General features: G+C 42.8%; 1 protein-coding gene across 1 annotated transcript in view; it reads left to right on the forward strand.

The window, feature by feature from the left end:
- DAW1 (dynein assembly factor with WD repeats 1) overlaps window positions 1-27,339 on the forward strand; it is a 48,627-nt gene that overhangs the window by 12,725 nt on the left and 8,563 nt on the right. The window contains exons 3-8 of the mRNA XM_014602801.3: window positions 2,085-2,229; window positions 6,389-6,447; window positions 7,083-7,205; window positions 12,892-12,991; window positions 22,342-22,449; window positions 24,495-24,601. Of these exons, the coding sequence (XP_014458287.2) occupies window positions 2,085-2,229; window positions 6,389-6,447; window positions 7,083-7,205; window positions 12,892-12,991; window positions 22,342-22,449; window positions 24,495-24,601 (642 nt within the window). The remainder of the gene's footprint in view (window positions 1-2,084; window positions 2,230-6,388; window positions 6,448-7,082; window positions 7,206-12,891; window positions 12,992-22,341; window positions 22,450-24,494; window positions 24,602-27,339) is intronic.

Genomic DNA, 27,339 nt, shown 5'->3' on the forward strand with positions numbered 1-27,339 from the left:
ACTCTTTCCTGCCTAGGCAGGGGGTCAGACTCGATGATCTGTTGAAGTCCCTTCTGACCCTAGCATCTATGAATCTATGAAATAATGCTTATTAATTAGCAGAATTTCCTGTGACATCATTTGTAATAGTTCATTTAATTATGTTTAGTTCTTATATGCCATAGTATTCTTATCTTTAGAATCTTTCCCAAAAAATAGTCCTGATTCTGCTCTTAGTCATGATTTTCTAATTTAGCCATATTGAAGTCCTTCAAATTACACTGCTACAAGTGAGTTCACAGTCTCCTTAACAACATAGTGAGATGGATAAGTATTAACAATTATTCTTCTCTATCTGGGCAGGGAAGCTAAGCATCTTGTCCTGTTCCAGTTGTACTTAATGGAAGTTTTCCTGCTGATATAATTGGGTCATACAGCAGAAAGGATGTGGCCTGACTTTTTAGAAGTGTTCATCATCCCAAACTCCTAGTGTTACATTCTTCACTTGTAGATATTTGACACGTCTGAAAAATCAGACTAAACATGAAACTAAAGTATAGAATTTGTTTCAAAGCTAGCTTTATAACAAAAGATAATGTGTCTTTTTGGTGAGCCTAGGGTACAGGGAAATCTTTACTAGACACAGTACAGAACCTAACGTCGTCAAGGGCCTACAGCTCAGGCTCTCAAATTGAGATGACAGACTCCAGGCTGAGGCTGAACTGTCTTCCCTCTGAAGAATGTGATGTGTTCATTATAGTAATCAGTTGAAGGGACATATCAATCTAGTAGGCTACCAGACTGAATTAAACTGCACACTAACTGAAAGAGGTCTTCTGGAGGCTCTTTGTGACAAGGCAAAAGTGCTCTACATACTCCATAGCTATAAGCTGCGATTCAGGTACTTTGGATTCTCTATGCCTGCATAGAAATCCAGTTTTTGGGACTTGAACATAATGCATTGGTGTGACATCATATCCTTTAAAAAATATCATATTTCGTGCAGCTCTCCAGCCATCTCTTCTCCCATCTGCATTCCAAATGCTTCAACTGTTTCAGATTATTGCCAAACCATGGTGGCCTCCGGGCATGAAAAATAATGAGGAATGAGAGCTGAGAGCCCTCTAACATTGCTGATAGGAGCACTCAGTGAAATTAATTGAAATCAACTGGTTCTGGCAGGAAGGGATGTAGAGAAGAAGATTAAATATGCCATAGCACCAGTTATGGAGATCTCTAAAATCTGTGGACCTTTTTAGACTTAGAAGCCACCAAGAATAAGACGACGTTGATGCTGATATTGGTGTGGAATAGCGTCTGCAGTAGAACATACGAATTGAGTGGGGTGGGCTGTACAGCCCTAATTTTTACTTGAATCTTAAACATAAGGCTGAGTGACTGAACCTTGAGAGCTTTCCTCAATACCGTGGGTAGACTGCAATGAGTCCAACTGTTTACAGGAAAATGTAAATGAGCTCATTATGTCGGCGCAACTGGCATATGTGTTGAAAAAGACAGTAAATTCATATGGGCTTCAGGAATATCACTTTAGAGAACTCAGCTACAAAGTTCTCTATGAAATCACATGATTGGTATGCCAACAGAAGATTATGCCTTCTTCAGTGGGACTGTTGGTAGACACATGGCTACCAGAAGTTTTAGTTTTAGGTTTTCAGGTTTTAGTTATGTGAACACATGTAAAAACAATTAATTTCCACAAACAGAAATAGCTTAAATGTTGTTCATATAGTTGCTATTGGTTGCTCTATTTATATATCAAGAGGCATCAGCTTAAATTTAAACTTAATTTTGCAATACGTTTTAAAAGTAGCAGGTGGGTCTTGGCTGCCGAATCACTCATAACTAATTGTTGGAACCTTTTAAAAAATTAAGGATCTCTGGCAAGCTACAGGTTTTTTTTTTTCAAAAGGTCTTGTATAATTTGTTTCTACAAGTGGAAACGCAGTAGATTTACATATAAAATGTATATTTTAAGTGTCTTTAAACCATTGTGAGCAGCATAGCATCCGACTCTTCCTCACTTTCTCTGTAAGTAACTAATTGTAGCCAGAGGTTGAAAGAGATTTTTTTTCTGTGTATTTTAGTACAGATGTTGCTGCCTTAGCGGAAGAAATCCGAAAAGCAGAGCCTCTTATTACAGCTTCACGTAAAGAGCAGGTTGTACATCTAATACTAAGGTTACAAGAGAAGCTTGGGGAGCAAGAGGATCACAAGTTCTATCTCTTTAAGGTAAGAGGTTTGTTCAGAATAATTTCTATGCTTTTTCTGGTCTTGGCTATACTGTTTTCATCATTAGATATAATTAGTGTAACAGAGCAGAATTTTATTCCCATGGCCAGATCTTTTGCCCTTTTCCATTACCTTTGCACTGCTGTGGTGGCATAATAGAGACCAAATCTAGTCCTACTTGGTTTGCTTGAGATTCTTCCAATTTGAGGGGAGGACAAAAGCTCCTACACTCCCTACCCAATCAGCCTGAGATACAAGGCTTTGGTTGGGCTGGAGAAGGAGGCCTGGGAGGAAAGATATACGTATCTGGAATATGGATCTTTGAGGACCATTGTTATTTGGTGCAGATTCAAGCAGCCCCTGGGGTTAATGTTTACATATAATTTTGAGAGTGAATCTCAGAGGTTCGTAACAGAGCTGCTGTTATGAAAAGTCTCAAAGAGCAAATCATCAAAGGGCTTATAAGCATACAGTTTTCTACTTCATTTAATGGGAGCATTTTTTTTCTTTTGTTTTGTACTAAATACCACAGTGCACAATTGTCAGTTCTTCTTTGCCAGTGATGTGAACTTTTTAGTCAGACTTTTCTATTGAATCCTTCACAGATGAGTGTTCCCCAAGCTCCTTCCCAAGCTGCACAGGTGGGTTTTCCCTGTATGCCCCCCACCACTGTATGGTCTTAATGACATAGTGCTGAAAGGGTTCTCCTGCATCATTAAGTCCCATCCCCAAGTCTGCAGAAGAGCACCAATGTTATCTGTATTTTGTTGTAAAGTCAGCAGTGTTGATTTTTTTTTTCCTTGTGTCCTTGCAACAAACTAGATATTTTTTCCAGAATCACGCTGAAATATTGATTGAATTGATTACTATCTGAAATAATCTTTTACTGTATGTTGTTGCATTTCATCAGCAGATGGCACTGTGTAACTACTAGAAATTGTTGGTCAGTCTCGCAAATGATTTTAGTGTTTAATTGCCAGGTAAAAGGTTTATAGAAAGGCACTTTTAATTTTGCAACATTTACAAAACTGATTTATAAGAAGAGTTGATTAAAAATATATAGCTTATGGCAACCTGAAGCTGTGTTGGCTTTTTTGACTTATTTGAGATTTAGTACATATGACCAATCCTACTGGCATTGGCAGGGTATCTCTCTCTAACTCTTTGGAAATGTAGCCTCATGCAATAGTAGAATCATCTAGATAGAAGATAGTGTTGTATCTCTAGGCACACTGTCTGTGTGGTGATAATTATAACCACACTTGTCATTTACAATTGTTCTTTGTTGACATATCATATATTTACAGGTCATCATATACACATTTCAACAGGAAAAATGTATTTAGACTGTGTTAGGGGTAGTATAGCAGTTGATTTATCTTATTTAGCAGTACAAGATCCGGGCTAATCTGACCAGTTTTGGCATGTTTTCTGTTTGTCCAAAGGAACTGAAGATAGTTAATTATGACAGTGAAGACACTCAGTTTTACCTTTCAGTCTCAGATGGCACACACAAATATTACAGAGCTGTCAGCAGCTGCTGTTATATTGTTGTAAAAGAGCCAAAAAATGTCAAAGGAGTACTTGTTGTACTTGTTTTTTTGGAAACTGGAGTTCTACATCATGGAAGGAGGTCAATCTTAAATTGATCCTGGAGGTGAAGGCAGTGGCATAAACCTGTTTTCTTTGTTGTGTTAGGCAAACAGCTACTGCACCCACTTTTTTAGGAACTGGAGATTGTTATATGGTAATAGCATGTTATATACTGTTCTAGCAATTTAATCTTATGAACTAGTGTTGCCTAAATTTCAGTAGTGAATGTTGTGATCACTGCATTCAATAAATGAACAGGCATACATGAATGAGTAAAAAAACCAACAGATTTTATTCTACAGTAAATAACCCTTGCAGACTCTATGTCTGACTCTGACTTCTAACTAGCTGCTCTCTGGGGGACCATCTCCCAATGTTTAACTCCCTCAGTCTCCCATTAGGGAGCGTCTATAATTTATAACTTCTATTACTACATGGATTATGTATATTTTCTGACAGAGTAATAGAGTTTGATTCTATGGCTATTTTGCAAAGACATCTCTCATTGTCATCAGAGGGGATTCTATAAATGGCTCAGCTGCAGCACTGTCCTCTCAACAAAGAAGGGCTAACAGGGAAAATGTTCTGGTCCATGCTTCAGTGTAAATCCATCTAACTTCCTTTACTTTGTTGTTAATTGCCAGATACATTTATACCCCCAAGAGGGGGTTATTTCCCACTATAAGAGCAGCCTGGAGGGAGCCCCAAAAAGCTGGAGATCAAATCTCCATATATTTCCATAATCATGCTAATAAGCCTATATTTGTATATTCAGAGTTTTTTTAAAGAAAGCAAAATGCATTTTTTTTGTTTCTCCATCTTTATGGTCCATTCCCATTGCAGAACCTTCAAAGACAGGTTATCCTACTTTCCCTGAAGGAAATGTGTGTGTGTGTCTAACTTTTTCTACCTTTTTCTTTTTCCCCTTCAGCTATTCATCACCACTTTTCCTCTATTTTATCACCTCATCTTCCTTTAAGATCCATGAGTCCTCTTTATTTCCCTCATTAAACAAGTGGTTAGCTAGCTAGGGGACCAGAGAGAGCAACTCATAGCTAAACACTCTGGTTATATGCCAGAGATTAAGAAGCATTGTTCAACATCCATTTTTTCATTCTTAAAGTTCCACATATAAAAAATATAACACTTCATTACTGTAGTAAAATCATCATTGTGTCATTGTCACCAAATGCTGTCATTTAACAAATAAGGTTATGTTGTGACCGAATAACAAGATCAGTAAGAAGCTGGTTTGTGAGGAATAAGTTTTATTTAAACACAAACCAGTTTTAAGATTAGGCAAAGAAATGCAGAAACTTGTTGGCAATGTAATTTATTCTTACATGTGGCAGCAGAGTGATTTTTGTTTATCACTATTAATACTTATTTTAAATAAGCTTTCACTTTTGATGTCCCTGACAATTTACAGAACGTATAAAAATAAATGCTCTTTGGTCCAAAGTTCTAAAAACTTGTGCTAGAAAAATATATTGGCTTCTATAATCTGAATGATGCAGAAAGTGGTTATATCTGAAATCTTTTTGAGTTTTGTCCTGATGGTTTTCTGTTCTGACATAATTTGCTTTTTGATTCTATCCAAGTATACCAGATTAATAGATTAGATTTAATGGGCATTTATACATGTGCTCCAGAAAGGGGGGGTAGGGGGGATGGTGTTTTAATTAGAGTGCTCAGAAAGCCGCTCTAATTAAGGCACCTGGAGCGTCATGTGCATCAGAGTTCCCATGCTGAAAAATGGTGGTGGGGGTGCTTTAACTAAAGCTCATCAAAAGAGCTTTATTTAAAGCACCCCGGCTGCTATTTTTCAGCATGGGGACGCTGATGCATGTGATGCTAGAGTTTACTGGAGTACAGTAATTGCCACGCTCCAGCAGACTTGATTAATTAAACCTGCTGTGATGTGCTGTAATTACAGTGCATTGGAGCAGCCTCGCTGCACATGTATAGGCACCCAATGAGATGACTCTCTAGGTGTGGAATTGTGACTTGGTCTGCCTTTCTCCCCATTTTTAAAAGCAGCATCTTACACTTATTTGAAATCTTCCACCATTTCATCTCATGGCCCAGAACGTATAGTTCAACAGCAAATATAAAAAAATAATGATTTGGGCCATGTATATTCTAGTGAAGTCCTCAGTTATGATCCGTAAGAGGTCATTAATTCCCACTCTCTGCAGCTTTGACCTGTGGTTGCTTTTCTATTCTTAAAGAAGGCAGCACGTTGAAATATGCAGAAAAGATAGTCTAGTCAGTTCTCATGTAAACGGAATACATCTGATCATAGCCTCGGTGGCCACTTAGTGGCATAGCTGCACAACTGTCAATCCAGGTGAACACAAATACTTTCTTTATATGGATTCTTCAGTGGTAATTGCTTAGATGTGCTTTCTGCTAGCTAGGGGTTAATATGCTACTGTAAGACTTACTAAGCTGGCCTGACTCAAATTGGAAGAAAATATTGAGGTTAGGTTAATTTAAAAAATCATAGTAATTTGATTTTTTTTCCTTTGAAAATTCACCAAATCTTTTTTTTCCTATATTTCAGGTTCTTAGGGCACATATATTACCACTGACGAATGTAGCATTTAATAAATCTGGTTCTTGGTAAGTTTTGTTTCCAATTTAAAATGTGTAATAACTAACAGAAAAATATTTTGATGTATAAATGAAATTGTAAGTGGATTTTATGCTCAGATCTAGCTTGGAAAATGAGTTCTTCAATATTATATGTAAGAAGGCTTTGAGTGTGAAATCAGCTCTTTAGACCTCTTATGAAAAAACTAACATGGACTGCCAAACTCGTGGGTAAGATTCAATAGATGGCACTCTTCCTTTTCAGAGTTGCTGACAGTAGCTGCATACCAACGGGATTAGCATAGAGAAAGAAGCAATTCTAGTATAAGTGGATTTCTGCTATAACTAACTATTGCTTCCTTAAGCTGTAACTTTTCTTTCATTATTTTCTTTAAAAAGTAAGGTTAGCTTTTCATTAGCAAATAGGATGAATTCAACACTAGTGTTATCTTTTCAGGAATGCAATATGTATTATATTTTTGAAAATTGCTTAATATATGATATTTGCCATGATCAGTATTCGTGAGGATAACATGGAAAGGGAAAATAGGTTTAGGATCCAATACAAAGCCAACTGAAATCAATGAAAGACTCTGACTAACTTAATTTTTTTATTTAAGAAGTTTGTAGTGTTCAGGAATTCACTTTGTCTTTCTTCATTTTAGCTTTATCACTGGAAGCTATGACAGAACATGCAAATTATGGGACACTGCATCAGGAGAAGAACTACGTACATTGGAGGGACACAAAAATGTTGTCTATGCAATAGCTTTCAATAATCCCTATGGGTAAAGATGTCTTCAAAATGTCTGGGGCACCTTATTATTACCAGTTGTGCTGTGTTACCGAACCATCATCAGAAATTTAAAGTAAAATAGATTCTTTGTCACAAACTGAACCAGAAGTCTTAAACTGGCCAGTCACCACAGGAGGACAGAGTATATTTGTTGTATAAAATAAGTGGTCAAACTTGTTTTCAGCTTGGCTTCATAAACTGACATTTACAAGTTCATAATTAACTTAAATATTTAGATATTTAGCATGAAAATTATGTTACAGAATTCTGATCAGATAATATATCATAGACAATTCGGGTTGGAAGGGACCTTAGGAGGTCATCTAGTCCAACCCCCTGCTCAAAGCAGGACCATACCCAAATACATCATTCTAGCTAGGGCTTTGTCAAGCCAGGCCTTAAAAACCTCCAGGGATGGAGATTCCACCACCTTTCTAGGTAACTTGTTCCAGTGCTTCACCACCCTCCTAGTGAGAGAGATTTTCCTGATATCCTCATTCTGCAAGGACCAGGCCTTCCTTGACTCAGCAGTGTTACACAGTCACTCTGTCTCACTTCCATACCCACCATCAGAACAAAATCAACGTAAGGGGCAACAAATGAAGTAGCTGCTGTTCTGGTTGAGCTCCCTCATTGACCCAAAAACATTTTGCTAGATAACCAGATCCTAAAATGTGCTCTGATATGCAAGATAAACCTATGCTGCTGCAGCTTCAGGCTACTGCTCTGCATCCTGCTCTCTGCAGCAAGAGAGAAAGGGTGTTCTCCCTCTTCTTTATGGAAGCCCTTCAGATATTTGAAGACTGCTATCATGTCTCCTCTGAAGTGCCTTTTCCATAAGCTGAACATGCCTATTTCCTTCAACCTTTCCTTGTATGGCTTGCCTTCCAAGCTGCTTATCATTTTTTTTTCACCTGTCTCTGGACCCTCTTTAACTTTTCCGGCTGTGTCCAGACTAGCGCAGCTATGCAGTCTGGCACCGCACACCTGTCTGCAGTGCCACATACTGCACATTCATGCATTCCTTGCACTGGTACCTTGCAGCATTGTGGGTGGGTGGGTTTGACCCTGGGAGATCCCAAGGCACAAAGTGTGCTGCTGCTACTTGTCCTTGGGGAACCAAATGGCCGTGCTCATCTGGATGCGGCCTCCATGTCCATTTCGAAATATGGAACCCAAATCTGAACACAACACTCTAGATGAGGCCCAACCAGTGCTGAGTAAAGAGACACTCCCACCTTCAATGTCTTGCATCCACTTCTTCTATAGAAGCATCTCAAAACCACATATGCCTTTTATGCAGCTATAGCATACTGCAGCCTGTAATCAACCAAGACTATCATGATCTAATGAGAGAATGAACTTGTTGAAGATCTTGATGCAGGGTAAAATTAAAAGCTTATGTCAAATGAAAAATAACTAGTTTAACATGAATCTTTAGGTATAATAGTATATCCGTTGCTATGGTAGAAGAGCATTTAATGGCACTTCATAGATTCATAGATTCATAGATGTTAGGGTCGGAAGGGACCTCAATAGATCATCAAGTCCGACCCCCTGCATAAGCAGGAAAGAGTGCTGGGTCTAGATGACCCCAGCTAGATACTCGTCTAACCTCCTCTTGAAGACCCCCAGGGTAGGGGAAAGCACCACCTCCCTTGGGAGCCCGTTCCAGACCTTGGCCACTCGAACTGTGAAGAAGTTCTTCCTAATGTCCAGTCTAAATCTGCTCTCTGCTAGCTTGTGGCCATTGTTTCTTGTAACCCCCGGGGGCGCCTTGGTGAATAAATCCTCACCCATTCCCTTCTGTGCCCCCGTGATGAACTTATAGGCAGCCACAAGGTCGCCTCTCAACCTTCTCTTGCGGAGGCTGAAAAGGTCCAGTTTCTCTAGTCTCTCCTCGTAGGGCTTGGTCTGCAGGCCCTTGACCATACGAGTTGCCCTTTGCTGTACCCTCTCCAGGTTATCCGCATCCTTCTTGAAGTGTGGCGCCCAGAATTGCACGCAGTACTCCAACTGCGGTCTGACCAACGCCCGATAGAGGGGAAGTATCACCTCCCTGGACCTATTTGTCATGCATCTGCTGATGCATGATAAAGTGCCATTGGCTTTTCTGATGGCTTCGTCACACTGCCGGCTCATGTTCAACTTGGAGTCCACTAGGACTCCAAGATCCCTTTCCACCTCTGTGCCACCCAGCAGGTCATTCCCTAGGCTGTAGGTGTGCTGGACATTTTTCCTCCCTAGGTGCAGCACTTTGCATTTCTCCTTGTTGAACTGCATCCTGTTGTTTTCTGCCCACTTGTCCAGCCTATCCAGGTCTGCCTGCAGCTGTTCCCTGCCCTCCGGCGTGTCCACTTCTCCCCATAGCTTTGTGTCATCTGCAAACTTGGACAGAGTACATTTCACTCCCACGTCCAAGTCGCTGATGAAGACATTAAAGAGTATCGGTCCAAGGACCGAACCCTGCGGGACCCCACTGCCCACACCCTTCCAGGTCAAGACCGACCCATCTACCACGACTCTTTGGGTGCGACCCTCTAGCCAATTCGCCACCCACCGGACTGTGCAGTCATCCACATCACAGCCTCTTAATTTGTTCACCAGTATGGGGTGGGATACCGTATCGAAGGCCTTCCTGAAGTCCAAGTATACGACATCCACCCCTCCTCCTGTGTCCAGGCATTTCGTAACCTGGTCATAGAAGGAGACTAGGTTGGTCAGGCACGATCTGCCCGCCACAAACCCATGCTGGTTTCCCCTCAGCATAATTTGTCCTGCCGGGCTCTCACAAATGTGAGCCTTGATAATTTTTTCAAATACTTTACCAAGGATGGAGGTGAGACTGACCGGCCTATAGTTGCCCGGGTCCTCCTTCCTCCCCTTTTTGAAAATGGGGACCACGTTAGCCCTTTTCCAGTCCTCCGGGACTTGGCCTGTGCGCCACGAGCATTCGAATATTCCCGCCAGTGGCTGTACAATGTTGTCGGCCAGTGCCTTCAGCACCCTCGGATGGAGCCCATCCGAGCCTGCCGACTTAAAGGCATCCAGTTCTTCCAAGTGACTCTGCACCACCTCAGGATCTACGCATGGAAGTCTGGCGCCTTGCTGCTGCCTCTCTACAACCCCAGTGAGAGACTTGTCGTGCCCCTCGCTTAGGAACACTGAGGCAAAGAACTCGTTGAGGAGTTCAGCCTTGTCCCCCCTATCCGTCATCAATTGCTTCTGCCCATTTAGCAGGGGTCCTATTCCTCCCTGGGCCTTCCTTTTACTCCCTATATATCTAAAAAACAATTTCTTGTTGTCCTTTACTTGGGTTGCCATCCTCAGCTCCATGGTAGCTTTGGCCCGCCTAACTGCCTCCCTACAAGAACGAGCAGAGGAGGTATATTCATCTTTAGTGATCTCACCCTGTTTCCACTTTTTATGTGCTCCCCTTTTGGCCCTTAGGCTGCCCTGGATTTCTCTGGTCAGCCATGGAAGCCTCCTGGCCCCTTTCCCTCTTTTGCCTTGCTCGGGGATCGTCTTGCTTTGTGCCCAAAGGATCGTTTCCTTTAGGCACAGCCACCCTTCTTGGGCACCCATCCCATCAAAACTCCTACTCTGCAGTGCTTCCTTGACTAATCGCCTGAGTGCAATGAGATCAGCTTTCCTAAAGTCTAGCACTTTTACCCTACTAGTTACCTTACCCACTCGCCGTCTTATGTTGAATTCTATTATAAGGTGATCACTGTCTCCCAAATGGCTACCGATCTGGAGGTCCCCTATCATGTCATCTCCCGTTGCCAATACCAGATCCAGTATGGCATTCCCCCTAGTGGGACCATACACCTCCTGTGTCAGGTGGAGGTCCTGTACACAAGTTAGAAACCTGCGTGAGCGATGGGACCTTGCTGTCCTCGTCTCCCAGCAGATGTCCGGGTAGTTTAGGTCCCCCATGACTACCGCCTCTTTAGCTTTTATGGTCTCCGAGAGTTGCCTCAGGAGCCCCGCATCTATTTCTTCCCCTTGGTGTGGGGGTCTGTAACAGACCCCTACCACCAAATCCCTTTCTCCTTGCCCCCCATGTAGCCTAACCCACAATCCTTCTACTTCCTCAGCCTCGGATTCTGTCTTGATGAGGGTTGATGTATATTGCTCACTGACATAAAGTGCAACCCCCGCCCCTTTCTTCCCCGACCTGTCCTTTCTATACAATCTATAGCCCTCAATATGTACCGCCCAGTCATGGGATGAATCCCACCAGGTCTCTGTTAGCCCCACTAAGTCATAGGTGTTTAGTGCAAGCAGGAGCGCTAGTTCATCCTGCTTGTTCCCCATGCTCCTAGCATTAGTATATAGGCACTTGAGCCCTGCGACTGGCGCCTTTGCTGCCCCCCCACTCCCAGTCCCATGGGGCCCATTGTTTCTTACCTTCTTGTTCCTTACCTGTTCTGTTGTGCTGGCCTCCCCATGGCTTTCAGGTTCCCAATGTTCTCCTTCTTCAGGCTGGGCTGTCCTTGTGGGTGCCACATGGTTTGGTGGTCCACAGCTTCCCCTGCCCTTGTACTCCCCTCCCCCCGACGAGCCTAGTTTAAAGCCCGCCGGAGGAGATCCGCCAACCTAGAAGAAAACACACGCTTACCTTTGGGGGACAGGTGAAGCCCATCCCAGCTGAGCACGTCCCTCATCGTGATGTGTGGGTCATGGTCCAGGAAGCCGAAGCCTGCCTCGAGACACCACTGCCGAAGCCGCCAGTTGCATCTCTCTGATGCAGTTCTCCTGCCGTCTTCCTCGTCCGGTCACTGGTAGGATGGAAGAGAAAACCACCTGGGCACCGAACTCCTTCAGCATGCCGCCCAGAGCACAGTAGTCCGCCATCAAGTGATCGGGGGTTCTCCTGGCCTTGTTATGAAGTATTTTATAATGTCAAGTGTGAAAGAAGGCTACAGATAGAGGAAAGATTTTTACTGAGCAGAAGATATTTTAGGCCCAGTCTCTCTGTCATAGAGGTCATGATAATCTTCCTTTGTTCTCTGTAGGAAGAGAATCAGACCTTTAAAGGTAACTCTGATATTACATATGCCATTTTCTCATATGTAATAATCTTCTTGTATGTTAACACCCTTTGAATTTTCAGTTAGATTGTCTGTAAATTAGGCTTTGGACACCTTTGTACTGATGAGTTGGCACAAAGCTGCCCCAGTGTACCAAGGAACTGGAGTCAGCTTTTCTAATTTGTAAATGTAAATAGGTTTCAATACAGCTGTGAGATGCTAGCATTTTCTTTTAGCTTTTTCCTTAAAAAAACCCTTTTGTCTCAAAGCACATTTCAGGATATGGTTATCTAGCAAAATGTTTCTGGGTCAGTGAGGGAGCTCAACCAGAACAGCAGCTACTTCATTTGCTGCCCCTTACATTGATTTTGTTCTGATGGTGTGGACGTGAGACAGTGTGACCATGTAACACCACTGAATCAAGGAAGGCATGGCCTTTGCAGAGTGAGAGGAAAGGACTCCTTATATAGTCCTCTTTGAAATCAGGATATGGTCAGCCATAACTTGGTGCATAATGTTTATTACATTTCTAGTATTGTTCATGAGATGTTCTACTGCATTAAAGTTTTTAGGGGAGGATGTGGGTGGGGAGGTTAGCTTTTTTTTTTCATTTAAATACAAATAAACTGTTTTCCCGTTTAGGGACAAGATTGCCACTGGATCATTTGACAAGACCTGCAAATTATGGAGTGCAGAAACAGGAAAATGTTATCATACCTTTAGAGGACACACTGCAGAAATAGTGAGTGTCTGAATTAAAATTGTAAATCTTTGCCTCCAATTGTATCTTTATATATCGTGTAACCTTTATTTTCCAGCCTTAGTAATCCAAATTACTCTGCCAAGAGATGCTAATTATTACATACATATTTCCCTCAGACATTGATATAATCAAGATTGTAACAGCATCTCTTTAACAAGCACTATTGTGACAGGTCTTTTACTTTTGTTTTCAGAACTAAAGCTCTGCTGGTTTTTGAAGAATTGCACCTAGTTCTTTGTAATTAATACTAATTCTTTTCCTATTCAGTACAGTTAGTAAGCAGCCTTTCTGTTTTTGCAGACTGTGTATTGCTTTTGACCCTAGCTGCACATGAGAACAGAATCCAAAGAGAATCTACTTACTCATGTTGGGCTATATTTCTCAATCTAGAGATCTGAGGCAAAGGAGCACCTCTTTCTTAAGGACAAAGGAATTGCCCCACTGGACCATATTTATAGTTCATTTAGTCCAGCAACCTGATTCTACCATGGCTGGTACAAGATGCTCTAAAGAAAGGTTTAAACAATCACATAATAGGAAGACATAGAACAATTTGTCACCCAGGGGTTTCCCCCAGACTCCTAGTGGCAGGGAGGGCCAGGCACAGGCATGGGGAGGCAAAGGGCAGAAGGTGAGTGGCAGAGGACAAGAGGCATAGGCATGAAGGGAAGATAGGTGGCAGGAGGGCAGGTATGGCGGGGGGGGGGTAAAAAGCAGGGGACAGGGAGGAGAGGAGCAAAGGGTGAGGGTCTGGCTTCATTCTGTATCACTGAATGTTCCTTTCTTGTTCCCTTCTTGTTCATTGTCTGATCCATGTTTTCTATTCTGTATGTTCTTCTGTATATGTTCTCATTCATATTTGTTACCATCTCCTGTATCTGTGGTGTCAAATTTATGGCCATAGGACAAGCCCATAGAGCTTCTGTATCTCGCCTGCTGGGCCACATGGATTACGGGAAGTTGGTGGAGCGTGATGGGGGGAGTGGCTTGCCACAGAATCCAGGGCTTTTGGGCCCTGTTGGACATGGTGATCAGTGACAGAAGGGTTGTTACAGTTCAAATTGCCCTTCGGTTGCCTCGCCCATTGCCACTGCCATGGCCCTGCCATGCCACCTGCTGCCATGCCACCTGCTGCCACTGCCATGGCCCCACACCACACTCCATGGTAGACCTGGAGCTAGTGTCATCATCTTCATGTGCTCCTACTGGAGCCAGAGCTGCCACCCTATCATACAGTGTGTTGGCCGCAGAAGCTCCAACTCCAATGTCGAGCATGGGGTAGGAAGACTTGGTGTCATTGTAGGAGAGAGCTGAAGTTCTAATATAAAACTGCAGTGAAAACATTGAATGTGAGTATACAGAAAATTCTGAAGCATCACCAATGCAAGAAAACAGCGTAGTTTAATCATTAGGGTGCCTTGTTTCCTCTTCAGGGAGTTTCAGTTAAAAATTAGTGTGGATCTATTGAAACACTTGCTTATTTCAACTGAGATAATATTTTAGTTTTAAAAAAATCTTTAATTTATCATTCAATAGAATTTCCTATAAAAAGAATTTTAGAAACCATGGGCATGCATTTAATTTGTAAGTAGCAAAGGTGAAAAATGGCTTGAGAAAAATGTTGCCATGCTGCTTTTCTTTGATGTATAGAGCACGTATATATTTGCAGTATTTTGTTTTTTTCCCTCTGGTACCATGAAGGACCTAATATTTAAAAAAAGGCCTTAGTTTAACCTCTAGCAGTTTTATGTTTGCAAATCAGGTAAATAGATATCAAAAGGTCTGATCAATTTCCTTTGACTTCAGTGTTAATTTAAAAAGGCCCATATTTGTATGAATTGTTCCTGAAAAAAAATTAGTAGAAGATTATGTTAGCAGAAACGGAAGTTAGTTTTCCAACTCAGGCCTGCATTTCTAAGAGTGTCTATGTACTACACTTGAACAACTGTCGTCTGTGGTGTCTAGATCTGTTTAGTAATGAAATATGAAACATGATGTTTTAATTTACCATCATACATAATTGAAAATGCAACTATGGTTTTAGCATACGTTTTCTTTTTTTCAAAGATACCAGCTGTTCTTTTATTACTATATTTACTCAAATATAAGATGACCCTTATTATAAGATGGCCTTCTAACAGTTAGATTCTACATATGGAAAATTTATACATTTGTTAAAATGTTCCAGGAATAGAATCTAATTATTAGAGATTTGCCTTGGTTTTTGTCTCCTTCACAATGCTGCAGTAGGGGAAATCAATCTGGGGCTTGGTTAGAGTTAACAGTGTTTCAAGCCATGGTGACCCCGGTATATACCTTAGCACTGCTCAGTATGTGTGTATACTCCAGATTCCCCCACCCCAAAGGATTCATGTGTTAATTAGCCCCTTACTCATGACTGGAACTGGGTGTTCTTGTCATAAGTCCTGAAATCCTCCAATAATTTATATGTAGATGAGGTGCAAGGCAACTTGGTCCAACTGCTCCTCATGGATGAGGAGACCACACTAATCATATGTGCTAGGCTGAGACAGGGGCCAATAGAGGGAGTCTGGGTAAACTGTTTGAGGCCCTGTTTGATGATGTTTGCAAGACATATAAGGCTGGAGAAGAAACGGGAATTATTGAAAATGGGAAAGACAGGTGCAACTCAGCTATGGGAGTGAAGAGCATGTCAAAATATATTGAACTCACCATGACCTGGAACAGAGCCAGCATTGAAGGGGGACTGAGCAAAATGGGCACTACAATATATCTAATTTAGATGGGTTGCGCTAATCTTTCCTTGTAAGAGTCTTCCATCAGTTCTAAAAGCTGATTAATGCCTTAAAAAGGGGTGGGCAATTTTTTGGGCCCATGGAGCACATAGGGAGTTTTGTGGAATTGTTATGGACAAAATCAGCAATTCTCTCCTTGCAACAGCTCACCAAACCACCCTGTATGGGATGGGGCCATGGGTGGGGAGCTGGCATGGGCACAGGCAGCAGCTTCAGCAGGGGTAGCTCAGCTGGGTCCCCCACCAGCACTGCCTTCAGGCTGCCCTTCTACCCCAGTGGGAAGCTGCTGGCTGTGTCCACAGTTGATGCCATCACCTGCCTGGTGCTGCTTCTGGCACATGGGCCAGGAGCTAGTGTGAGTTGCAGAAATGTCTTGTAGGTGCAGGATGGTTTTAGGGTAGGGGAGGGTGAGGAGAGAGAGACAGAGAGTGGTCCTCCTGCCCACCCCTTGCCTACAATGAGTGGCAGTGGCCGGTGCTGGGTGCTTGGAAAAAGTGGGACCTGGCGATGGGTACATTTGCCGCTACTGGGGCCCTTCTGGCTGTGGCCACCTGGAGCCTTTGCCAGGGCTGCCCTGAGGCTCCTTTCTGCCACTGCCAGTGCCACCTTTGGGCCACCCCATGCTCATGGAGTGGTGGTGGGGAGGAGCTGCAGGATAGCCCCAGCGTGGGGTCTGAGCAGCTGCAGCCAGAAGTGCCCCAGCAGCAGTGATCGCACCCACCGCCAGGTCCTGCTTTTTCCCGGCACCCAGCACCGTTCGCTGCCACTCATCATGGGCAGGGGGTGGATAGGACCATCTTTCTCTGTCTCTCCCTCTCTCCCACCTCCCCTCCCCCACGAGTCACCCCACACCTATAGCATGGCCCCACAGTTTACACCAGCTCCTAGCCCATGCATTGGAAGCAGTACTGGGTGCATGCCAGCATCGGTTGTGGATGCAGCCGGCAGGTTCCCGCTGAGGATCAGAGCATCTGCCCTGGTCCACAGGTGAGACTGCTGCACCAGCATGTCAGCTGCGGTCTCAGATAGTCACCCTGATCCCCAGTGGGAATTTGCTGGAAGTGTCCATGGCTTATGCTGACATGTACCTGGCACTGCTTCTGGCACATGGGGCAGAAGCTGGTATAAGCTGCAAATGGGGCCAGGACATAGCCACCCACCTGGCACCATGCAAAAGCTGGAGCCACTGGCTCCCTGCAGGGCAGATCCCATGACTTTGTGGCTGTTGACCCAGGGGCCAGATAAAATCATTTGGCAGGCCAGATCCAGCTTGCAGGCCATATTTTGCCTACCCTTGCCTTAAAGACAGAGAAAGGGATTGATAGAGTATTTTGATGTAAGAAATGGAGGAGAGAAACCTGAAGCTCAAGACAGTGATAGTGGTGGCAAGTAAACATGGGGTGGTAAAAGAGCTGAAGAGCGGAAATGAAGATCTGGAGATGGATGAAGAGTGGATGATGGTGAAGAAGAAAGGAAGAAAGAAAGTGGTAGTGAGAGCAATGGTAGAGGCAGTAATGGTGAGTGTGATGCAGCTAGAAGGAAGACAGGAGACAGTGGGGGCTGCAGGAAAATGTACATCAGGCGAGAAGCAGAGGGACAGCAGGAATACGATGGCAGGCCAGCCCACTAGGGGTAGCATGGTGGGAAAATATGGAAGTGGTACCAAGAGGAGTAGAGGCTGCAGATAAAGGCAACTTTAACTGGAGACGAGGCAGATGGGATTGATAATGAAATGGATATTATTTCCTGGAAAAGGTACTGTTTTAGATTTTGGAGGTGCAGTTGGAGCATCTCACCCACCTGACTGCTTTCTCAAATCAAAAGACTTGGGAACTGACTTACAGCGATGGAGAAGGGTATGAGAACTTTTGGAAGAAGTCTGTAGAGAAACGCGGGAGGGAGGAATTAAGAGGGATAAAGTTCATAGCAGGGGAAAAGTGAAGAGAGAGAGTGATTATAGTTTGAATATACACAGATTTACTAGAGATGGAAGACATAGAAAGATGGATGGAAACTTCCAAAGTACTTCCAAAGGGTAATGTTGATAGAGAAAGTATGGGACCAATATGGTATCTAGATGGGGTCTTGAAGGGCACGAATAGTGTTACAAGCAAACAAGTGGATCCCAGGTGGGGTACTGCACCTCCCCTCAGTGATCAAGATTGGGGCAAACCAGGTTTATAATGTAATGCAGGCAACTGGAACAGTGCAGCAAATGTAGAAAAGCGGGGCCTCTATCTGCACACTGTCCCCTAATGGTGTGCTAAAGATGTGAGGGGATGGGGCATAAAGCAGCAGAGTGCCAGGAGTCCCTAATATACAGTATTTGTAAGGGAGAGGTACACTTATATTGTAGGTGTCCCAAAGCCTTTGAAAGCATAGTCAGACCCCCTGGTGAACAGCAAAACCTGGATGAGGAGAGGTTGGACGCTGACTTAGCAATTTTGGAAGAAATCCTGCAGGACAGTGAAATGGAGGAGGGAGGCAAAATTTTTGTGATTTGAGGCAGTGGAGGTGGAGATAGGAGAGAGAATGGAAGGGAAGGAGGGTACAGCAAACAGCTCAGACATGTAGGTGGTGGTGGGGAAGAAGGAAGGCACCCTACAGACAACAAAAGTGCAGATGGAACAAGAGAAAGAACCAGAAAGATAGGCCAGGAAAAGAAAGAAAATGCAGGGGCTGAAGACCAGTAAGAAGAAACCTGATAATGACAGAGGTGAGTAGGAGGAAGAGCTGGAGAACAGTTTCCTGTCTTCTATGCCTCTGAACTCCAGCCTGGAGCAGAGACTGTAAGGCAGGAAGCAGCAGGGAGGTGGGAATATGCATGCCTTCCTAAATGGGAAAGTGATTTGGCGGCTTGAAAAGGCTACAGGAAGGCAAGTGAGGAATGGGGAGGAGTCGACCAACCCAAGCAGTAGCACAGACAAACTTTAAGGGACAGGTACACTCAGCTCAAAGCAAGCAGGGACAGACCTTAGAGGGACAGTCACACTCATTTGAAAACAAGCATAAATGGCATTAACAATAGTTTTGCTTAACATCAGGATTATCTTAACAAGGAAAAGATTGGAACAGATAAAACCAGTGTTGAGCCAAGTAAGGGGAGACATAATCTGCCTAAAATGATGTGGTATATCAGGGGAGAGGGATTATAAATGCTTTGAGAAAAGGTGGAGATGGGGATCTATCTTGGTGGTCAGGGACAAATGAGAACAGAACAGCAGGAATAGCAATATTAGTCAAGAACCAAGAGCAGGTAGATGAAGTCATCGGTGGCAGATTGCAACAAATGGAACTATCAGTTGGAATAGAATCAGAATTTTTCAATGTTTATGCATCACTGGAGAGGGAGGGAAGGAATATGCTGCTTAGAAAGCTAGCAGTTTACATGGTTGGAGGAGGACCGTGCATAATAGCAGGAGATTTCAATTGTATAATTTGAAGTGGGTGTCAGAACAGGGAAAGGAGGAAATGAAGCTTTAGATAGCTCATCCAGACAGTTAACAAATGTAATAAGACTTGCTAAGAGATGCATAGGCAGGAGAGAAAGTTTTCACAAGTCAGACTCCAGTGGAAAGAATCAAGAATTGACTTTGTGTTTATATCAAAATAAATAGGGATAAGGAAGAACACCCCCCCCCCCCCATGGCTTTCAGTATGGTGAAGGCAGAAATGAGTCTTGGTAAAAGACCTATGACAGGGAAGGGCCTATGGAAGTTAAATATGTGGCTGTTACAAGATGAAGAGATGTTAAGCATACATGAGACAGTATATAGGGTGGTGAACACTGAAGAAATATTTCAGGAGTATCAGAGAATGGTGGGTGATGGTGAAGAGGATGGGAGAATTCTTTAGGAAGGAAGGCTGAAGGATGTGCAGGGAAAAGAATGACAGAACTAAGAGAGCTGCAAAGAAAAATGCAGGAGCTGCTAACAGAGGCCACAGAAGGAAGACAGGTATGAGAAGAGCTAGAAGAAACAAGGTAAGAGTTAGAAACCTGGTTTAAAAGAAAGATGAGAGAGAAAATATTCTTAACATAAGCACCCTGGGTGGGAGAAAATGATGAGTGGTCCCGATACTTTTTGCCAGGGGAAAGGCAGCAGAAGGAGAGCCTAAAGCAGAATGGGAAGAAGGGGGTGGGACTTGGAGAAGTAATAAGAGAGAGAGAAATTAGCATACTAGGGATCTTGTTAGACACCAAAGGACAAGGTGATACCGAATGGGAAAAGGTGACAGCAAAGCTACGGGAAATGCTTTGGTTATGGTCTGGAAGGACACTTCTTTGCCAGAAAAGTGGTGGTATTTAAGGTTCTGCTAATGCCAATCATTCTATATACGGGGAATTGTATTCCCACCAACTTGGCAGCAGATAGCAAAAGTACAGAGGGAAATGTGTGTGTTCTTATGGAATGCCAAATGAGAGGGTGGCTAGAGCATACCTGTACAAAGCAAGAGAGATGAGGGGATGGGGGCTGCAGGACTTGGGATTGTTCATCTACGTCAAATATGTAAGCACAATATGCAAGGCCATAATGGAGGGAGAGGGGAAAGCAGCGCGTATGACCCAATTTCACACAACTGCAATTTTGAGGAAATGAGTACATCAGTCCATGGGTGTGGCAACCATCTATTCATTATATCAGAATGGAAGGATTCATGCAGAAGTATAAAATAGGGAAGATGGGGCTAGAGGTCCTGAAGGATTATAAGAAATTGATGAAAACAGTAAGGGAGAGAGACAGGATGGTGCTGGTAGGAAACTTCACAGAAGGATAGGTGAAGAAGGTGTGGGGAGTGGTTGCAGGCAAATAACTTTGCTAACCTAGTGTGGATGGTTATAAGAAATATCTTGTTGGTGAGAGAAGTGCAACACAGATGGGGCTTGATGAGCTGATCAAGCTACCGAAGGAAGAGGTCTGAGGAAGAAGAAATAGCGGGACATGTTTTGGGAGTGTACATGTATACGAAGGGAGTGTGGGAAAGGGTCTACCACTTTCTGAGTGTCTCCAAAATAAACCTGTCATTAGTGTGGGAGATGGTACTATATGGTCATACCAGAGGGACCAGAGGAAATGTCATTAAGGACTTTATTAACATGGTTAAAATTAGTTTATGGAACATACGAAACCTCTGGGTGTTCAAGGGGTAGGCTTTCACTGAAAGAGTGCCTGAAGTTGGGGCTGCATGTACTGAAATACTGCATTGATTGGGACAAAGAAGAGATTGGAGAGGAAGAGGCAGAGAAGAAGTGGAGGGAAAAGGATGGACACACTTGTTTTATTAAATAAAAAGAGAGGACTGATAGGAGGGGTGGAGAATTTCAGGTGGTTACTGAAGTAACAGTTTTTCATGGGGCTCTGTATGAGGAAAAAGATTTCTGTAAGGGTTTGTTTTTTGTGAGAAGTTGATGTATGTTGGTTAAGGGCTTAATATAGTTGTATGTTTCTGATATGTAGTTGTTTCTGTGATGTGAAGTCTTGGTAAAACAAGGGGAAAAAAGGGTTCCCATCAGCATCTCAACCTTTTTGGCTGACATCAAATGTAGCATTTTTGGCACCAAGGAGAAAGGGGTCAGGGCTGCTTCTGGCCTTCTCAGTGCCCGCCTGATATTGCAGTACCTCCAGGCCCAATGCCATTCCCTGTGGAGGGAACATCCACCTATTTTTTGTTTAAAGGCTAAAATAAAAAAAAAGGTTCCCATCAACACTTTTGACACCTGGGGAGGGTGTTGGAGCTTGTCTTGGCCTCTCTGGGTGCTGACCTGATATTGCAGACCCAGTGCTCATTCCTTTCTTGGGGACCAACTGCCAGTTGGTTTTGTTTGTTTATTTGTTTTTAAGGGCCACACCAAAAAGAAATAAAAAAGGTTCCCATCGATATAGTTGCCCATGATGGGCTGTATGTTTTATAGTCATGCTCAGTGTTGGCTGTATTTTAATCAGCTTCATAGTAGGTTTCCATTATTGAGCACCTGCTACTTTTGGCAGCACCTTAATGATAGACAATGTATTTAATGAGGTTTGCTTATAAGCAATTGTAAATGAAGATTTTTTGGGGGGGAAAAAAACCTCAACTTATATTTGAGTAAATACGGTATGGGATAGAACCACCCTACTGAATAGTTACTGAGGACTAGATGTTGATTTATGTCAGTTTTCAGTGAGAGAGAAGAGTTGGGGACTTTGCTTCATTTTTGTTATTTGATAATATAAAATGCAGCTATATCTGAAAAGTCTAATTTGAATTTAGGCTCAAATATGTTCCTATAAACTTTTTCAACACAAAGTCATTTATAAAACAACCACTTAGGTCAGTCTACTGATTTATCACCCAGAACTTTGATAAAGATTTGTTTCTTCTGTAATAAAATCTCAGAGGGATGCTCCAGTTGTCATCACAGTTGTAAAGTAGCATTGCTGTATTTATAGGTCACAGACTGGTAAGTTGTAATATTGCCATATTTTGAAATACTAATTTCAACCTATTTAATTTTTTTTTAATTGCATATTTTTTCTTCTACCACTTCCCTCTTCCACATGCTTTTTGTTACAGGTGTGTTTATCATTTAATCTTCAAAGCACTCTGGTAGCAACTGGAAGTATGGATGCCACAGCCAAACTATGGGATATACAGAATGGAGAGGAAGTGGTCACTTTAAATGTATGCTTGCATTCTTTATAGTTCTCCGGTTGCTTTTTTCTAAATAATTGAGATAGAAGGGGACAGAAGTATTTAATTATCTCTCTTAGTACTTTTAGGCAGATAATTTATTACCAGCTGAGTCCCTTAATTACTGTAGTTAAGAAATGGATTAAGAAAATATAAAAGGAGTAAGAAAGCTATGCTTTTTTATTAAAAACCATAAAAGCCTGTTCCATCAAATGTCAGATTTTCACAATTCAGTGTAATTACTGTCCTAGGCCTGAATGCTTGACTTCTCTCATTAATATGGTCTTATCATTATGAATACTGCACTGTAATTTTTCTGAGAGATAATGTAAAGTAACTTCAAAAACATTAATGTTCGAGATTACAGTTCATCTTTCTCAGAATATGTGTAGGGTACTGAGCCTACTAAATTTGTCTAAGCTGTGATTTCTCTTCCCTGTGTTTGACTTACTAGAATCTTGCTGTTCAAATACTTCTGCCTGAACTTATAAATATATTCAAGTCCCTTGCATAAATTCTAAATCTAAGTGCATAGTAATCCTTTTTCAAGTGTCTGACCTGTGGAATGGGGAGGGCAATTCTACCTCCTCACTTTCCCATATAGTTTGAAGAAAAGCATGCCTGAGAGAGGTGGGGCTGTAGAAAATGTGGATGTCTGGCCTATGTATAAGATAAGTAGGGGACATGCAGGAAACTGCATGGACTCACAAAACACTTTGAACAGTTTAAATGCAGTTTAAACCTGGAGCAGACAGACATACAAGTCTGTTAAAGTGGTTTAAAGCCCCCCTAGAGTGGTTCAGAAATGTACCTGAAATATCAAATACTGTTTTGAGCTGGTATACTGTGAACTGGTTCACTGTTATGCATGGACACCAAGTGTTCTGTGACACCAGTCTGCACAGTCCTTTACACTGCATCACCCTTTCCCCTTTACTGTTGCAACTAGCTGCTCTAGTATGTGGCCAGAATGTTTCTGCCCCCTTTTTTCTCTCTTTTTTTTTTTTTTGGCACCTTTTATCAATGAGCTTCCTTTCACTGCTTGTTCAGTAAAAGCTATCATCTTTTTAACAACCAGTTGCAGCCATTCACTCATCATGCTCCTCCAGGCAGCCCCTGGGAACCATAAAGCACCCCTCACTCCTCCCCTGTCCGTTCCACCACCAAGTCAGCTAGGCACACTGAAGACTTTGGTCTGTTGCAGGCTATTGAAGTTTATTGAACTCATGTTTGACAAGATAAAGCAGAAAAGTAAAAACATCCCAGCCACAGGTCAACCTCGCCACTCCCTTCCTGGGACCTGCAAAGCATGGTTACAAGCATTCCCTGGCTCTGTCCCACTTACCCTGCACCCCGCACACACACACTCACTGCGAGTGATCCTGGACCGCTGCTTGCTCCCACCCCCTGGGAGCCACAGCTTTTCACACAATTGTGGACCAGCTCTTAATCAGTGACATTTGGGAACAGTTCAGTTGTTACATGTGTCTGCAGCCTGTTCCACAGCAATTGTGAACCTGTTCCCAATCACTAACATTTTGGACCATTTCAGTTGTTTTGTGTCTGCACATACCTGCATGCTTTCTCTCATGCAGGCTTGCTATGGCTACTGACAATCCAACCCTTAGTTCATTGTAATTAAATCATCTGATTATATTGTGGTTAGCAAATGCTATTACATGTGAACTAGATGTAGAAAGGACCTGTCAGATCACAGTTAAAATGTATTCTTCCTGTCATCACAGAATTGTTTGCAATATGCTTAGGTGACACATGCTAATTATTAAATGCCTTTGTAATATAGGCAGTATCTAACAGGCTATGGTAAAGGCAGTTACAAGACACTAATAAATACAGTAGATTGTCATAGCAAAGGACTACGCAGTGTAATAGAAATGGCAATATATGTGTATGTATAAATAAAGTCTAGTATTCTTTGTTATTCTTTGTAGTGCTACTATACAAGTTGTTTATTGGATTAGATTAATCCAAAAGTTTAATATATATTCTGAATAACCTTTTGTAAATATTTTTAGGGGCACTCAGCAGAAATTCTTGCATTGTCCTTTAATACCACAGGAGATAGGATAATCACTGGCTCCTTTGACTATACAGTTGCAGTGTGGGATGTTGGCACTGGCAGGTACTAAAAGATTCATAAGCTTACTTTGCACTGTCTTGTTTTTAATGACTTTTTAAAAGGGTACTGCCAATGATTACAAATTCTAAACCTTGCAATTCTGCTTTGTTTTGAGTATTCAGCTCCTTGTATTTCCTTTGATTTATCTGCCTTGAGTGCAGGCCTGCCCCCCCTCCCCGCCCCCTGGAAGAGCCTGGGGTCACCCCCAGCACCAGCTTGCAGCGGCAGCCCATCCTTGCCCCATGCATATGCCCTCCATGCCTCCCCCAGGGGTGTGCAGAATGGCAAGGGCCCTCCCCCCACACCCTCCCGGTGAGCTGATAGAAACTCCATCCCGTGTGCATGCACATGGCATTTATCGGCAACATTATCAGCCACAACAGCCAAAAAAGGCAGTTGCTGATAATGTCAATTGTCCTTTTATTGGTGCCTATACGATATGGACCGATGTATCAGCACATCTCTAATAAGGTGCCATAAATCCAGTGTCTAAATTTAGTCCATGATTTTTTTTTGTATCTGGTAGGTTGATGAAGTGAAGTTCGTAGGTTCATCTGTGAAAGATATTTTGTAAATTACCTTTTGTCGGAGATCAGAGCAGCGCTGGCAGCTGCTTTCTGACCCCCCCCGCCAGAGCAGTAAAACTTTCACCTGACAGGCGGGTAGTGATGGATGGGGTGAAATTAACCAGGCACAGACGCGTGTTGGTTACAGGAGATTGTTTACTTACGTCGCCCAGATAGTGAAGTGTGACGCAGGCTGAGCCTTTGTTTCTGTTACAGTTGCATCGATTACAGTTGAGCGAATAAGGTCGGGTTACGATATCAAGTGATGACGAACGAAGCGCGCCGAGAACGGACTATCGAGCCTGCAGGGCTTTACTACGTCAAAATTAACGATGACGGGGAGAGATTGACAGCTGATCAGACCGTCAATGTACTCTGGTGATGGACTCAGGTCTCTCCTCAGAGATTTTTCCGGGGTTCTCCGCCTGGGCGGAAGTTGCTAAACTATTTATAGACAGAGGTGTCTGACGGAGATACCCAATGATGAACCGTTATGTGGAATCTTTAATTTTCTGGCAAGCAGCAGTTCTTTGTGCTCTCAGGTTGCTATCACGTTACAAGGTAGTGGGTTAGGTTTTCCTGCCTGTTACGTATGAGGTTATGATGAGGGGCTTACGCTTGTTTCTTGACCAATTGCAGGGATTTATGGCAGGGCTATCCCCTTTCACCCTGACCAGTCTTAAGTTTCGTTTCTTGTTTGTGACGTGGGCATAAATTATATACAGCTCTCCACCAGGATTTTGTGTCAGGAGTTTCTAGCAAGGATTTCTTTTTAACCCTTAGTTGACTACTTGAATGGTATCTCTTGCTAGTGGCATGGGCACTGATTAACTGGGTTGTGACACCTTTGAGGATTAGAACTGAGAGATTGGAGAGAGAATGGTTTTCTGTGAGAATTGTGTCCCCACAGGTAATTAGGTATTCTTGTCTTTGATAGATTTCTGGTGTCCATTCATTCTGGAATGCAGTTGTTTGGCCTCTCCTGCATATCTTCCATCGGGGCATTTAGTGCATTGGATGAGAAGTATTACATTACTGGAGATGCAGGTGTAAGATCCAGGAATGAGGATGGTTCTGTTGTGGGGTGTAGTAATTGTGGGAGTGGTGGAGATGCATTGGTAGGTTTTTCATTTCTTGTCCTGGCATTTTCTGGATCCATTCGGTGTGCTTTGGGCCATGGGAAGTTTGCTTCTGGTGACGAGGTTCAGTCCTTGTTTAAAGGCTAGGTTGGGTGGTTCTGGAAAGATCTCTTTAAGAATAGGGTCTTCTTCTATTATGGGTTGCAGTTGTTTGAGGATTTTCTGTGTAGATTCCAGGGATGGATGGTATGTCATAACTAATGGTGCGCTATTTGTGGGGATTTTCTTTTTTGTACTATAGCAATTCTTCATGTGGTATCTAGGTGGCTCTTTCAAAAGTGTAATCTATCTCTCTGGAGGAGTGTACTGGTTGGATGAAAGGCCCTTTTGAGATTTGCATGGTGACGATTGTGGGTAGTCTCCTCAGTGCAAATTCGGTGGTTTCAGAGGGCTTGCCTGTGTATTGCAGCTTGCTTGGTGTGTTTAGGTGATTGCTGGTTTTGTGTAGATATGTATGTTGGTCCGTGGGTTTCTTGTATATGGTGGTTTGTATTTTACCATTCTGGATAGTGACCATGGTGTCTAAAAAGGAAATGTTGGTGCTGGAGTATTCAAGAGGTAGTGTGATGGAGAGGTGATGATTATTGAATTTGTGATAGAAATCAATCAGATACTGCGGGTTTTTGGTCCAAATGATGAAGATATCAGCTATGTATCTTAGATATAGCACTGGTTTGATGCAGTTCTTGAGGAATTCTTAGGTCAACACGGCTACAACCAACAACCCTAAAGAAATCAGTCTTATTAGTGTGTCTTTAATAAATAGAGAGCGTTTGATTTCCCTCTTATGCTGGTGTTGTGACAATATAAATCTATTGATTTCAAAGACTGGTGTAATTGATAGGAGAATCAGGTGCTTTAGCTAGAGTTCAGGATTACGCCAGTACCTGGCATGATGTGATAAAAATAGCTGAACATTGGCTGGTAATCATGGGTGTCTGGTGCATCTTGAGTCAGGGTGGGGGAGCAGGGCATGTCCCCCCCCCGACAGCAGTCAGTGACCTGGGGTGGGGGGTGTCCCCCAGTGGCCAATACT

Source organism: Alligator mississippiensis, chromosome 7 (assembly GCF_030867095.1).
Source record: "Alligator mississippiensis isolate rAllMis1 chromosome 7, rAllMis1, whole genome shotgun sequence".
Classification (NCBI taxonomy): domain Eukaryota; kingdom Metazoa; phylum Chordata; order Crocodylia; family Alligatoridae; genus Alligator; species Alligator mississippiensis.